The following is a 16,618-nucleotide window of genomic DNA, read 5'->3' as shown; positions in this document are numbered from 1 at the left end:
TCCTCACTGGTGCTCCGCGCTCCAGAAGAAAGAACAGTGCCCCCTGTGAAAAGGCAATGCCTGAGTCTGGTTGGTGGCATATGACACGTGATACTTGCACTTCTTTTCTTTATTTTCCTAGAGATTTGGGGCCTGATACCTCAAGCTAGAGGGCAGTTGACCTATGTTGGTATAAAATAGAGATGTAATCAAGTTCATGGCTTAAAAAATTTTTTAACGGTGAATCTTGTTCAAAAGCCAGATTATTCAACAAATAGTGTCTTTTTTTTCCTCTCAGTGCTGTTAATTTGATGTAGTTATGGACTTTAAGTCAGATTTTAGAATTGTATCTACAATAAAAAAATAAGTTGACTCTAAATGTCAAAACATAGTCAAAATCATCTTAGCTGCTATGTATTACATAATTACAGTGAGTGAAGCACTTTCTATATCTTTTAAAAAAATATTTAACCCTCCCACTAACTCTAGGTACTATAAAATAGCTGGTAATATTGTTATGCCCTATTTTATTTATTTTTTACCAAAAGTATTTATAAGTTTTACAGTCGATGTTATTTTATATTAGTTTAAGTTGTAGCTGTGTCCTATTTTAAAGATGAATTAACTGAGACGTAGGAAGGTGAAATAATTGCCCAGGTCAAAGGTGAGCTGAGGCCAGTCTCCCTCTGAAGCCCTGGTTCTCTCTGCCCTGCAACTCCTCCAGCATTCCTGTGCATATGAATTACTTGAGACAATTCTTGGAAATACAGATTCTGGGGCACCAATCTCAAAGATTCTGATCCAATAAGTTTGTTCACTTATGACAAACAGCAGAGATGATTCTGAAACAGATGCTCCGGTCCCTCCCTTTAAGAGCCAGTGCTCCAGGGGCTGCTGAGCACTCAGCATCTCCCAGTCCAGCCCCTTCGTGACAAGAGTGAGGGGCTGCTCCACTAGCTGAGAGCAGGACTGGAATCGGAGTCCGGCCAGCTGGCCCAGCCTTCTTCCCACCACATTCCCGGAGAGAAAAAATGCAAGGCTCTTAGAGAGCTTTGTTCTTCCCCTCGTCTTTCAGTCCTGCAAGCAGCCAAACTCCCCTGGAGCGTCCAACAATATGTTCAAGGCCAGCATGGAAAAATCACACCGCTAATTTGAAAAGTCTCAGAGCTTCGTGCCCACGTACTGCCAAAATTGGAAGCAGTGGAAATCATTTAAATATTACTTTTCTTTAACTGCGAGAATACCAGTGTGTGAAAATTGCCATGTGTAACCTTCAGAGTTGTTACAGCTTTCTGAAAAGCAAGCTCGCCTTTACAACTGCCATTCAGCAAGTATTGTTTCCCCTTTTACACATCCCCATTAAGCACTCAGCACAGAATGAGACCCATATAATATCGAAACGTGCTTCGGAACAGGTTCTTAAGGGTAGATGTAAATGGGAGTCATATACTTCCATGAGATGATTACGGCTGAATTTACTGTTAAGCTGCCACTCTCTGAGCTATTTCCCTCGAGGTTGGCGTTTTCTCTCTGTATTTACCCAGTTTGCGTTGAATGAGCAAACACTGAGATTGTTGGCTTAATGCCAAGGTTTGGCAAACAATTGTTCCCCTGTTTGTGGGCTTATTTATTTATTTCTGGTTGTTCTCTGCAAGAATCTGTCATATCAAGTCCCTGGAAGGGGAATGCTTGCACTCTGCATGTTGAGGCAACTCCATTAATTCATGGCTGATGCTATTGCGAACGTTCGCACATGGATTACAAAAGTCTTGATGATGCAAATGTGTGGAGTGTGTTTTTAATGACAGTATCCTGGTACAGTTTTCCTTTATAATAAGAGTTTTCTTTAGCACACAGCGGTTTATAGACAGATTCCTGAGCTTTCTAAATGCACTTGGTGCTGTTACTGAGGCCACCTGCCCCAGTGGATTCCGGGGATAAAAACTTCGGAGGCCCCTCACATCTGAGCCACTCAGTGTGTGCGCGCAGCAGAGGACTGCTTTCCAGAAATACAGTGTTTGGGTTGAAGTGTCTGACAAAGGAACACGAAGGACCAGAACAATATGGGGTTTTAAAATGAGGTCTTTAAATGGAAGATGACTCTTGAAATGCCACCCGTTTCTTACAATCCGGCTCTGTCTTTTCTTTTGCCAGGAGCTACGAAGCTCTGCCCCGTGACTCTGGCTGCAAAGCAGCCGAGCAACACAGAGAGGTTTTGTCCCCACTCAGCAGCCCTCCTGTTGAACAGGGTGCTCCAAGCAGCGCCTGGAAGTGTCTTAGCAGCTAAATGAAGCTGCTTAACATGTTTCACAGACCTGGAGTTTAGTCAGCTAATGAGAGGACCCCCCTGGGTGGCAGCTGCTCCCCAGGAGGTTTTCTTTCCCTTCTGGAAGCCTTACAAGCTCTTTCAGCCCATTAGGACTCCGCGTGGTTATTTAATGCCCTTGTGGGAATTGCTTTCTCTGTCATCTTAAATCAGAGATCAGCAAACATTTTTCGTAAAAGGCTGGATAATAAATATTTTTAGCTCTGTGGGCCATATGGTCTCTGTCACAGCTACTCGGCTCTGCTCATGTAGCACAAAAGCAGCCATAGATAAAGTGTAAACAAACGAATGTCTGTGTTCCAATAAAACTTTATTTGTGAACGCTGACATTTGAAATCCATATCATTTTCATGAATCAGATAATGTTCTTCCTTTTTCTTTTTTTACAACCATTAAAAAATATAAAATCCATTCTTTTTAAAAAAATATATATTTTATTGATTTTTTACAGAGAGGGGAAGGGAGAGGGATAGACAGTTAGAAACATCGATGAGAGAGAAACATCGATCAGCTGCCTCCTGCACACCCTCCTACTGGGGATGTCCCCGCAACCAAGGTACATGCCCTTGACCGGAATGGAACCTGGGACCCTTCAGTCCGCCTGCCGATGCTCTGTCCACTGAGCCAAACCGGTTAGGGCTATAAAATCCATTCTTAACTCATGTGTCAGACAAAGACAGGCAGTGAGCTGAGTTTGGCCAGGAGGTTGGGGGTAGGGGGAGCATAGTTTTCTAATCCTTGCTTTAAGCCAATAATTGACAATGAAGAATACCAGCATAGCCATCAGCTTCCCTCATTTATCTAAATGTTAGCGAGCATTGAAAATGTCAGCTGTTACTCTAATAATTAGTCAGTTGAGATAAGTTTGGGAATAAAGGTCAGCATATAATATTTCTATTCATTGGAAGAATGCCAGTAAACTCAGTGAATTGGGCTCATTACTGATTTCTTTGTGTGATTCCCCATTCCCTAGAAAAGATCAGGGTCTGAAGTGAAATTGAAAGGCTTCGATATGACGTTTAAAAGCCTTCCTTGGTGTGGTACCGACCCTGCCTGGATATACCGATGCCTGCAGGGAACCTCTCTGCTCTCTGGTTTATTAGCCAACCCCGGAAGGGTAACTCTTTCTCTCTCAGATCAGAGAGAAGAGGGGAAAGTGACTCCAGAGCTTGGGTGATGGCAAGAAAGGGTTTTTTTTTCTTCTTCACCCTGACCCACTAATTCACAAAGATCCCTTCTCCACCAGGTAGAGGGACAGGAAACTGGTGTGACACTCGGGTTTATTACACTCCTAGTTGTAATTTGATGCATCAAGGTGCTCCTAGACTGAGAATACCTTGATAACATGAAGTTAGTGTCTCTTCTATACTTGATTGCCTAATCGACTTTATTTTACTTTTTTAAAATATCTCTTTAATTGATTTCAGAGAAGAAGGGAGAGGGAGAGAGAGATAGAAACATCAATGATGAGAATCACTGATGGGCTGCCCCCTGATGGGAATCCAGCCTGCAACCCAGGAATGTGCCCTGACAGGAAATCGAACAGTGACCTCCTGGTTCATAGGTTGACGCTCAACCACTGAGCCACACCAGCCAGGCAATATACTTTATTTTAATTCTCCCCCATCATTTTCCTCCTCACTTTTTTCTTCTTCCTTCCATATTCCCCCTTTCCTTTCTGCCTTTTGAAGTAATAATTTAATGTTCACATGTGTTCTATACTCTTCCTACTTCAAGTGTGAGTCTGTACTAAGAGTGATGGCAGCTTCTTAGAAATGTGGTATTTTCACCCCCCACCCAAACCATTCAGAATCTGCATTTTAACAAGATCCCTAGGGTGTGCACATTAGAGTTTGAGAGGTGCCTTTATAATATCCTTATCATTCCAGAGAAAAATGCTCAAGACGAACCTCAGGCTTAAATAAACATCCTGGAGGGAAGCAGAGAATTAACCTTCTCAAGATTGTTCAGAATTTCAGAGAAAAGGCAAGGATTGGAGTCAAACTTTAAAATGAGCGAGTAGTGGTCCCCCTTTGGGAGAATCCAAGCACTTTTTCCTCTAGCAGTGTTCAGGGTGGACAGGTTATCCAGGACCAGGGCACGCTAGCTCAGGATCCAGAGCACAGAGCCTTGGTATAGCGCCCAGCTCTGGGGTGGAGGGACATGTGGGCGTGATACACACTCCTCCCCTGTGGAGGGCTGGGGTCACCAACGCCTTTTCCCTGCAGAGAGATCGGCAGAGGAGAAGGTGAACAGAGCAGTCATTCCTTGGCATTCTGGAATACAGGGGGGAAAGGTAGTGCGAGCTGATAGATGCTTAATTAGCAGCTTGGGGAAGTGGGGAAGAAGCCCTGATTTTCATGGTGCATATACCAATATTCCCACCTTGGTTGATTTCGAACTATCAATGTGTTGTCGCTGAATGAGGACTTGGGAAGAGGCACACAGGAGCCCACCATTATATGAGAGCTGCACTATACAGGTACAACAGACGTAAATAAACTCAGAAACATAATAGTAGTAAACTGCAATAAAATGATTAGCAACTAATGAGTTGTACTGGTTATCTTTGTTTTTACCAGAACTAATTTAATTGTAAGTTTATATAACCTAAATTTTAATAATGGTTGTGTTTAATGACCAGGTCCAAATATTCCTGACAATCAGCTTTCATGTATGAGCAGGCTCTAGCCCAGGGGTGGGCAAACTTTTTGACTCTAGGGCCACAATGGGTTCTTAAACTGGACCGGAGGGCCGAAACAAAAGCATGGATGGAGTGTTTGTGTGAACTAATATAAATTCAAAGTAAACATCATTACATAAAAGGGTACGGTCTTTTTTTTTTTAGTTTTATTCATTTCAAACGGGCCGGATCCGGCCCGCGGGCCGTAGTTTGCCCACGGCTGCTCTAGCCCATCCATTGGAAAAGGCATTTTCACAACTTCGGACTATAGTCATAGGTTGCTTTAAAAGGCACCTGTACAATATATCTGGGTATCACCCCTTTTACTCACATGGATGTCCCAGCAAACCTCTGTTTGCAGATTGCCTTAAAAGAGAGGAAAAAAAGTTGTCTGCAGTATTTCACGCATATAATTCACCCTACAAACTTTCATTAAACTTTCTCAAGAACATTTTACAGGTGTTCCCTGTGTTGGAATATTCTAGTTGACAATTTTCCAGATTCCATTTGGAGCATTTCATGTGACTTATACCATGAGTTTTGTTTTGTTTTTCAGAGATGTTCCCCAAATACTATTTAGCCTTGTTTCCACTCTTGATTCACAATTTTTAATGCTTGTTGCTCAATAAATATAATGCTTTGACTTGGATTTTATCTTCCCGAGTCTTCAATTTTATTAAAAAAAAAGTTAACAGACAACATCATCCAAGCAGTAAGGAGAATAGAATGAGTTTAAATGCTATAAAGTAAACAGTCAGCTTCTTATAACAGAGCTGGCCATTAATTTCCTTGGAAGGATCCAACAGTTTTACATTTCCAAGAATCCTTGCTAGTATTTTCCTAAGTGGATGCCTAAAGGGTCTGAGTCAGGCCACCAGGTTCCTCATCCCAGATCCCTCATTAACTAGCCCTCCCCCCCACCCCCACCCCCACCCCCGCGCGCACCACCACCACCACACACACCCGAATCTAAGTCACTCAGTCTCTCTGAGCCTAAGTTTGCAGCCTTTCAAATAAGCGCTTGGTCCATGATGTGTAAAATCCCTGTTAGCTCTTTTTTTTGTTTTAATTTTTGAAAATAGAATAAAAAGAAATAAAAATCCAGGAAGAAACAACTTGTTGCTCATTTGAGCAGTGTGCCTGGCCTGCCTTTTTGATGCATTACACCGTTTTAATTTAATTCTCTGAGAGAAAAAGGCATATCCGTGCTATTTCCTAACAGCTCATTAAGTGCGTTTTCCATAAAAATGATTTGCATGACCCATTTCTCGGCTGCTGAGCTGTTTACGATCCTAAGTATCTGGATCTCTGTTAGCGTGACCGACCTCTCCCGTGGCCACCCTGTGATACTGCCGTCTGGTGCTACCCAGGCCGCCTTCGCTGCCACGGGTCCTCAAGAGCTGCTTCCACCAATCCGACTCCTACGTCCCCTTCCTCCCAATCGTCTCTGCACGGTCCCCAGAGTCTGAAGCGCAAAGCCAACACCTCGAGGGCGTGGTCTAAGCACCGGAGGGGGGGGCGTATGCCCAGGCACCTTAGAAAGAAGAAATGAAGTCCCCGCAGGATCCTGATGACTGCAGTACTTTAAACACTAACTCGGCCAGCAGCTGGCCCTCTCCTCCGTTCGCTTTGGAGAGGGCTGCGATTTGCATTCCAGGTGTGATTCGGCGCCTCCTTTCTTCAGTTTTCAGTTACAGAAGTGCCATCGCCGCCTAGCTCCCAGGTTCCGGTGATTCGGTTTATTGTGGCAACAGTTCTCGGCAACTGCTCAGGTGCCCAGCGTCTTCTTGCCGAGCTTTTAAGTGCTGAGGTGGAAGAGGCGGAGGCCGCTGGGAGCAGGGACCGGAGGTGTAGGGCGCGTGTTGCTTGGGGCGCAAGCGCCGGGGACTTGGGGCGCACGAACACGGCCCGCGAGGCGCGCGGGGGCTCACAGCCGGCCCGGCCGGAGGAGCGCGCGGCCCGCAGCATGGGCTGTGGACCTTCCCAGCCTGCTGAGGAACAGAGCTTTGTCCCCGCGCCGAGGAAGGGCTGGGAAGAGGGATTCAAGGTAAAACAGGGGAAAAAAGGGCAAAAAGCCTTTGCCACGCTTGGGGGAAGCTGAAGTGGGCTGGAGAAGGGCCTGCTGGGGCTCACAGGGGATGCGCGGTAGGGTGGGCGGGTTGAGACCAACTGTATTCGGCCAGTGTTTAACTGCTGTCTTCGTCGGGATTCTTGCTGCTATAGGACCAGCTTTGAGAGAGTTTTGTGTTTCAAGAGCTAGCGAAGGTGCTAGCACCCCAGGGCAGAGACAGCGGCAGGAAAAACGGGATGTGTGGTGCGTTGTGCACGGAGCTGGGGTTGGAGGTGATTCTCAGGCGCAGGTGAGCGTGCCTAGAGCTGCGTGGTTTACTAGCTTCCGGCAAGTGGGCCCTGTGGGAATTACTTAGCGCTGGAAGAGACCTCGCTTGCCTCCTGAGGACCCTGAGGCCCAGAGCGGTGGTCAGCTTGCCCAAGGCTGCACCGCTTGTTTGGGGGCAGAGCTGGATATAGACTCTAGTATTCTAAGGTCTCATTCCAATACGCTTTCCACTCTCCCTCAAGGCTGAACCCCCCCTTAATTCTTCTGGAGACAGGCAGGGGAGTTTTTCCAGGGTGGGGAATAGAGGGATGGGTTGGTCCAGACAGAATGAGGTTCATGATTTCTTCCCATCCTCACCACCATCAAGATTCCGCAAACTAGGAACCCACAAGGGTCCCTTCAGAGGGGTTACCCAAAGATACTGTTGCCATATAATTTATCATCCAAAGCAGGATACTTTTACGAGTGAAAGGGAACACTAATAATAACTTTGCCCAGTCTGATGTAAGCCCATACTGTCACCTTTCCTAAAGGGCATATTTGGAACTACAGGTGAAAGAGCACACTTCCTATCCACGGGCTCTGTGTAAGACACTATTCAGTGCGAGTTACAGCACCTATTCTGTGAGGCACATCTGCTGGGCTATTGGAGTGAGAAACAAACCAGGGTCTAGTGAAGGCTGAGACTCAGGCATCTACCTGCTGCCCTGGGGGAGAGCAGAGGAAAACATCTGCTTTCCACCCCAACTACCACGGGCTGCTTTTAGGGCCCAATTACCTCTTCCTGGGTCTTTCTGCCTCTCCTGTCACCACCCTTGCCAGTCTATCTTCCACACTGCCAACTATCTTCCTAAGAAAAAACTTTCTGGAGCGTGCAAAACCGTTGGCATTTGGTCCCACCAATCTCTCTAATGTCATCCTCTCCTCTCCAGTCCTTCTCACTCATGGACTTTCCCTGCCCTCAAGGTTGATTCAAGCCAAGAACGTGCAGAGCTCCTTCTTCCAGCCTCATCACCATGCATGTCTTTCCTTATGCCATTCCTCCTTCCTGGAATGCCCTTCCCTGGCCCCATTCCGGGCTACCTGATGAATTCTACTTATCCTCCAGGACTGAGCCCAAACAAATGTTTGTTTAAGCTTTTTCTCCCTCTTAGATCCATGGGCTTTGTGAGAACAATTTGCTCGTCTTTGTTATCACTCAGTATCACTTTGGACTATATTCCTACATAAGAGAATTCTTTTTTCTCTTTTTTCAAAAAATATATTAACATAATTTAAAGTTTTAATCCTTTTTGTTTTCCCTTTTCTGTACAAAAATCTATTTAATCTGTAATTTTTCTGGCATGATTACATACAAGACTTCAATAGAAAAAATGTTCAGTATGTATGTTTCTTTTCTGGTCATTGTCATTGGTTCCATTATATGGTTTTTAATTGAACGCATTTTTTGTATAGAGCCCGAGGGTACACTAAAAAGCAAGTTCTCTGAGTGTCAAATACACTAGGTCCTCCTTGGCCAACCCTCCCCAAGACCTGGTAGGGTTTCTGGGTTTCTTCGAGAATTTCTTGGCTGAGGTAGTCATTGCCTCTTGTTTGGATCTTTGAACAATTTCCAAATTGGTCTGTCTAGATTGTTCTTCCACTAACCACCCCCACCTGCCCTCCATCTTCAGTCTTCCACATGACCTTGAGAGTGATCGTTCTAAAATAAAACCTGATAATATCATCCTCTGCTGAAAAAAAGTTACCAGCCATTAGGTAGGCACACAAACCAGTGATCAAGAATGTGACCACCTAGGTTGGATTTCTGGATTCACTACTTGCTGTGTGACTTTGGTCAAGTATTTAACCTCCCCATGCCTCAGTTTCCTTATCTGTAATATGAGAATAATTAATAATAGTGATTTTATAGAGTTGTTGTGAAGATTAAATTAATTCAATTCATGTAAAGTGCTGATACCAATGCCTGGCACAGAAAAAGTGCTTAGTATTAGTTATTACAATTATTATTATTATTATTATTATTATTATTTTTACATTTATTTATGTAAGATCAAATCCCGAATCCTTACCATGCCTTCCTAGCCATCCTCAAGCTGTGTCAAATTCTCCACATTCATTCTAGTCACACCTTACTTACTACTCATTGTTCTCAAATCCATTCTCTTTCAGTCTCCAGGCCTTGGCACCCAATATTTTCTCTCCTTTCAGACTTTTCCTTCTCCCTTTTCTTGGCCCACATGCAAATATGTACCTATCTTTCAAGTTGACTCAAAAACATTCTTCTTCATTTCCCCTGTTACCATGCTCACAGAGTTGACCTTATTACCTTCTCCTATCACGTTTCAAAACATTTTTATTGTATTTGTTTCCATGTTTGCTTCCCATCCTGAGCTATCACCTGCTTGAGGCCAGGAGCTGTGTTTTGTCTTTTATCTCCAGTGCTCACTACAGTGCCTGATGCAGACCAGGCACTGATGACTGTTTCTTGAGTGACTGAATGCCCTTCCCAGTTCCTTCCTGGGTTAGCATCTACCTGTCTCCTAGTAGCAGAACTAGACTAATGACAGTCAGCAAGGAGGAAATCCAATATTAAAATAACCTGAAAATAGACTCAGAGTCAACTCACGTATATACCTCTCTTTCCCCACCCTGAGCACTTGACTTTGGATGTAGAATCTGGGAAAGATATGATTATTAATTAAACATTAGCTATCAGAACCGTACTGTTTCCTTCATAAATTCATAGGGCCGAGAGTTCACTAGTTCGACAATGTCTTTAAAATTAGATGAATATGTTTGCTTACATTAAATATTTATGTTTCTTGGCGGCATGACTTTCAAATTTTCAGAATCAAATTTCTTGAGACCTGCCTGCAGACTTTCTCTTCACCTTACCTTAGTCTAAGTGGTGAGAAGTCGCTGCACTAAAATAATGCATAATAAGAAATGATGGGAAACTTTTCCTCATTGGGGAACTCTCCTTCTATATTTGACAAGAAAATTCTTGTTTATTGACAGTTAGAAGGACTTAATACTTCTTAAAGTTCAATTTTTACAAGAGCATGTTTCTGACTTTTTTTTAGAGTTGCTATTTGTTATTTCATTCATTAGAATTAAAGTAGAAAAAAGAAATGTTGAAGAACAAACTCTTTCTATATGTCTGTGGAAAAATATATTTATAAAATGTATCTGCCAATAATTTGGTTTTAGAAGGTTCAAGCTCCGGGGAACCTTGACAAATGACTCCCTCCAAGCTGTTTGAAAAAGTTGTTTCCCAAAAGCTTTAGAACACATGTAATACTTGCAGACCAAACAACTACAACAAAATATCCTGCCTATAGTTAAAATCAATGCCTTTTTTGGGGACACTGATGATTCTTATGCATAGCTGTTAGCTTGGAATTTCCAGCTTTTCAGTTTTGTCTAAAATTGATCTAAAATTGATCAAGACAATGGAGTATAAAATAAAACTGTTACAGTTGTGCTTCTGCTACAACTTCATCTCAGGGAGAAAATGAAACCTCCCACCCCCTCCTGGCCCTCCCTCAGGATCAGCGCAGATAGATTCTTACTGGTGTGAAACTATGAACTCTGCATGCACAGACAGAACAGGAAAACTCTTCACGTATCCCCAAGAGGCCTAGATCTCATTAGTTTGTAAATATCTCTGGTCTTTGAATTATGTCTATTCCCAAGTCTAAACTATGAAATTGGGTTAAAATTTCTGGAATGTGTTGTACATAGATAAGATATTTGAAAGACATTCTTAGTATACAAAAGGGAAAAAAAACTTAAATTTCCGCTCTAGAACCTGAAGGCTGGTATGTGTTATTTTATGCTGAAAGATTGTGTCTCATCTGCTACAGTTTAAGTTTTGGCCACTAACGGAGCTTGAAGGCAGAGTGTATCTAACTAAGCAGACACAGGGAAAAGCTCCTTGCTAAGGCCTGGGTTAGTCACTTCCAGGAAACACTCGGAGGTCATGCAGGATGGCGGCATTTAAATCTATTCCAATTTGTAGTCAACAGAATATGTTTGTGAAAAGACACCTTGTAGACTGAAAATATTCAGATTTGCTCTCAGCTCCAATGTGGGCATTTTGTTTATTGTTGTTAAATTTTTCAAGATCTCCACTGGGAAATGTGAACTGGCAAAATTAATTTCTGTGTGTTACTTAGCGCTTCACTAGATTCAAGAAAATATAGATCTGCAAAACAAAATTAACTTGTGAATTGAGACAGGCTAGTAAGCCAGGACGAGTGGAATAGGGAAGCCGAGACAGATAGTTAAATGGTCAAGCAGTTTATGACCATCTAGTAAATGATAAAACCCTATCTTCCCTAACCAAGGACACTTAAGCATACTCGAGGGCAAATAGCTTAAATCATCCTACTCAGGGAGATAGATAGCAGAAATCCAATTAGTGCCATTTGTACCAGCCACACTCAAGAACAGATGAAGTTAAGGGAATAAATCTCGTTGTGGTGCATCAGCATAAAGATAATGAATATTCTATTGAGATCCTCCCCTAAGACCTCCCCTAAACTATCAACCTTTAAAACCCTCAAGACAAAGGACCCAGGGCTTGCTCTCCCTCCCACCTTTCCCTTCTCCCTCTTCTCCCCCCACAGGTGTGCATCTCCTAAACTCTAAGGGACCCCATGAGACTTGCAACCAGTGGAGCAAAGGGCAGCAGCAGCTTGTCCTAGGCTACTCCTCTGAACCTGTCTCTAAGGCCCCCTTTTCTCTGACTTTCCAATGAGCCAAAGCAGCCCCTCCTAGGCTCACTTCTGCTGCTTCTATCCTAAGCCCTTCCTTGTTTCACTGTCCCCAACTTTAATAAATGTCCTCTCAAAATCGCCTGTACTAGTGTTCTGAAATCTTCCCTACACAAAGTCAAGAACCCCACTACAGGCTGGCTGGAGGCAGACCCGTTTTGGGCCTGGTCCCTGTCCCATAGCACTATCACTGCAGATACTGGTTTGGGTAGTTTATTCGGGAAGAGGGGAAAGAAACACAACATGGCCTTTAATTTCCATAGGAACTGTGAGCCCCTGAAAGATAAGCATCAGATAGGCTCTCCTTTTCCTTTGTTATGTGTAACAGCAACACACAGAGGGGGGCAAAAGTAGGTTGACAGTTGTTCATATGGAAAATAATACAATAATCCTATATAATAAAAGCCTAATACACAAATTGTCCCCTTGGGCGGTCGTTCAACCTGGAGTTAGACCAGGAGACTGGGAGTTCGACCGCTCGCTATGATGTGCGCCGACCACCAGGGGGTGGTGCGGAACATGGCGGGCATTGGCGACGTGGTGCTGGCAGCAGGTGGCAGTGGAGGTGCTGCTGGCTTTAATGGGCCCTGATGAGAGCGGGAGTGCGGCAGGATGGTGGAGCAGGTGAGCTGGCGGTACCAGGACAAGGCAGGTGCAAGCGGGGACCCAGTTGCCCTGCTGATCGCCCCACAGATGGCAACCAGTGGCAGCGATGGGGAGCGGGACTGCCGCCTGGCTCCCAAGCACTGAGGGAGCCGGGCTGGGGGCCCAGCCTCCGACCGATCGCCCCACAGGCGAGATGGTGGAGCAGGTGAGGGGGCGGCACCAGAAGGTGGGGTGCCAGGCAGGGTGGCGGGGCTGCGAGGCTGGGGGCGCGAGCTGAGGGCCTGATCTCTGCAGGCCACCCCAAGAGGCCCCACCCATGCACAAATTTGTGGACCAGGCCTCTAGTTAATAAATAATCTATAATAATAAAAGCATAACATGCTAATTAGACCAGATGTTCTTCTGGACGAAGCCAAAGCTGTGAGGGAAGCCTCGGTCCTGGGTGCCAGAGGGAAGCCGGTGCCAGCAGCCGGGGGAAGGAAGGCCTACTCTTGCATAAATTTCATGCAAGAATAAACTGTTTCATGTACTCACAACTGTTAACCTACTTTTGCCCCTCCTGTATATGTTATACATTACAAAGGGAAAAGGAGACCCTGTCTGATATAATGACCATTATTAAATAACTAGAGGCCTGATGTACAGATTCATGCACCAGTGGGGTGCCCCGGTCTCTGTGATGCACACTGACCACCAGGGGCAGATGCTCAATGCAGGAGCTGCCCCCTGATAATCAGTGCACTCCCACAGGGGGAGCACTGCTCAGCCAGAAGCCGGGCTCACGGCTGGTGAGCGCAGCAGCGGTGGTCAGAGCCTCTCCTGCCTCCACAGCAGCGCTAAGGATATCCAACTGTCGGCTTAGACCCTCTCCCGGAAGGGAGCGGGGCCTAAGCCATCAGTTGGACATCACCAAGGGCCCCCAGACTGTGAGAGAGTGCAGGCCGGGCTGAGGGCCCCCACCCCCAGTGCATGAATTTTGTGCACCAGGCCCCTAGTAATATAATAACATATAATATGTTATCTGTAAAGACTTTTCCTGAGTGGCCTTACTCTACAAGGACTGCATGGCAGTAACTGTGTCTGTAAGGAAAGACAGACAGAGAAAGAAAAAGTACATAGCTGCTCTCAGGCTTTCTCCTTGTGCCGATTCATATTTCATATCCATAGAGCTTTTGTTTGCTTACTTTGTTTGTTCAGTTGGTTGATTTTTCCTACCTTCCCATGCAGTTCTGAGCCACAGAACTCATTAATCCTCAACACGACAAACTGATGTTGGCTTAGCTGGAGTGATCATGTTATGTAAACAGGGTGGTAGGTGCTGTGAGTCTCCCTACCAACAGGGAGAACCCCTCACTGAACTGTGAGGACCTGAGGGTGATGGGGCCACCAGAACCTAGTGATTCCTATGTAGCCTCTGAGGGGCTTTGAATGTTGGAGTACTTCTAGAAAGGGGTCAAATGTCCGTAGGTTTAAAAAATGTCTGATTTTTATTGTAGAAATACCAAGTTTCATGCCAGTGTCCTTGCTTTTTATTTACTTTTCCTGTTTTAAAGAGGAATGTTTTCTGTTTAGTTCCTAGAATCCTAATTTAGAGCCAGAAGAGACTTCCCTCCTTCACACTGAAGCCCATGGAGGTCTATCACCTACCTTTCTAATATTTCTGGGCCCACCGATTGTCCCCATTTTTACTGTTGCTGTCTTAGCTGGTATTTAATCAAATCTCACCTGGTTAGTAATAACTGTTCAGGCTTCCCTGTTTTGTTTCTTTCATCCTTCAATTCTTGCCATTGCACTAACTCAAGAGTGGTCTTTCTAAAAAACACAAGTGGTCATTTACTTTACTGTCATATATGACAGCCCTGCAAGGGATTACTCTTGCACTCAAAATGAAATCAAACTCCTTTATTTGTCACAAAAGATTTCCCTTCTGCACTTCAGCACCTACCACTTTCTACTTCAATCTGTTTCTGCTATAGTGAACACACAATACTGTTTCATGCCCTGCCTTTGTGTGCTTTTTTTCTGTCTAAAATGTCCTTTCCTCTTTGCTCACTAGAAATTCATTCATTAAGACCCAATTCAAGCATTCTCCTCGTTAACACCTTCAGCTGCACCTAAACAGGTACAGACTTGTGTCAGTGTAATAGGGCTTGCTACAGAGGGCAGGGGTTGGAGGGCGGAGTCCTGAGGCCCTTTGAAGACTTGGTGGGGTGAGGGGAGGGCGGGGGAGAACAGCCCTTGGGTCAAAAGTGAAATCATAGACATAAAGAAGAATAACCGGAAGACACTATTCTGTAGAAGATGTTTATATTCTTATTTCTCCTTAAGATAATGAAGAGACTTCCTCTCTTCAGTGTGTGTCTTAGATGAGAGAATAGGTTGGCTGATAACATCTAAAAGGTTCTATTGGATGAGAAGTGGGAAAGTTGCAAACCAAGCAATGCAAGAATAGCCAGCACTGGGAGATAGCGGGTCACGGTGTTAGAGGAAATACGAAAAGTGTTTTCCTGAACAGATTTAGTGTTTAAAATATGCCTCTTCTAAAAATAAATTCCAGTTCTTTAAATTGAATTAATTGAGCATTTCCCTTATTTTTCTTCGTTGACTGTAGAACTATGAAACACTTGACACCAGCCAGCACTTGGGAATCAGTGGTGTACTAAGTCACATTTAGCCCCTTTGCATACTGTGCTTTGACCTATTTACAAGCAGGGGAACTGTGGTAGGAAGAAATAGGCATCCTTAAAAGGAGAAGGTGGGACTGTAAGTCAGCACTGGGTTTATGGAGGGCCCTCTGGAAACATGTATTGATATAAAATGTGCCTATTATTTGATCCGGCATGTCCACATCTAGGAGTTTATCCTCATGGGATGATTGGGTGAATTCAGGCTGATACATATGCACAGATATGCCAGCACTGTTCGTTATATGGATAAGTTAGAAACAACTTAGGTGTCCTTCAGTAGGATTTGGTTAAGTACATTGTGATATCTAGATATATAAAAGCCTAAGCGACTGTTACGACCAAACAACTGGAACAACCAGTCAACCGGTCGCTATGGTGTGCACTGACCACCAGGAGGCAGACGCTCAATGCAGGAGCTGCCCCCTGGTGGTCAGTGTGCTCCCACAGCAGGAGCACCGCTCAACCAGAAGCCAGGCTTATGGCTGGCAAGCGTAGCTGCGGTGGCAGGAGCCTTTCCCGCCTCAGTGGCAGTGCTACCAAGTGGTGGCACTGGTGGCAGGTGCAGCAGGGCTGTATGAGCCATAGCGGAGCTGTGCCTGGCCTCGGCTGGGGCTCCTTCCCAGCCGCCTGCCACTTTAGCACTGCTACATCCCTCAGGGAGATGTCAAACTGCCGGGTTTCGGCCTGAGGCCTGGCGTGCGGGGATCAGGCGGAAACCTGGCAGTCTGGCATCCCCCCACCCCCCAGGGGTCCCAGATTTCGAGAGGGCACAAGCCAGGCTGAGGGACCCCACCCATACACGAATCCATGCACCGGGCCTCTAGTAGTTACATAATGTACTACAATGCAATCAGATAAATGATTACTCTCTGCCATTAAATGTTATTAATTTCTCTTATGACTCTATTACTTTTTATTTTTATTTTTTAAATCTTATTCAGTGGTTCTCAACCTTGGCTGCACATTAAAATCACCTGGGAACCTTCTCGTACCCTGATTTCCGGGACAAAGCCTCCGGTGAGCTTTTTCCCACTACCTATGGGAGGCCTCACCAGGAGGGGACGGGGTGACTAGCGGTCTCGGTAAAGGTGTTAGAGACGAGCACGTGTGGAGCGCGGACGGAAGCATGTGGGAACCAAGGATTGGCTGCATGCGGCGCGACAGTGGTGGGTGGCAGGCTGTGCCCGAGTTGGATGTAAGAGAAGACATGGAACAGGG

The 16,618-nt window shown here is 44.9% G+C and overlaps 1 protein-coding gene across 1 annotated transcript in view; it reads left to right on the top strand.

Moving 5' to 3' along the window:
* Positions 1-6,954: 6,954 nt before the first annotated feature.
* The window catches only part of STMND1 (stathmin domain containing 1), a 23,530-nt gene continuing 13,866 nt past the window's right edge, over positions 6,955-16,618 (top strand). The window contains exon 1 of the mRNA XM_006091749.3: positions 6,955-7,035. Within this exon, the coding sequence (XP_006091811.1) occupies positions 6,955-7,035 (81 nt within the window). The remainder of the gene's footprint in view (positions 7,036-16,618) is intronic.

The sequence above is a fragment of the Myotis lucifugus genome, unplaced genomic scaffold (assembly GCF_000147115.1).
Source record: "Myotis lucifugus unplaced genomic scaffold, Myoluc2.0 scaffold_95, whole genome shotgun sequence".
NCBI lineage: Eukaryota > Metazoa > Chordata > Mammalia > Chiroptera > Vespertilionidae > Myotis > Myotis lucifugus.
The sequence above is the reverse complement of the archived record's forward strand: the minus strand, read 5'-3'. Positions and strand labels throughout refer to the sequence as shown.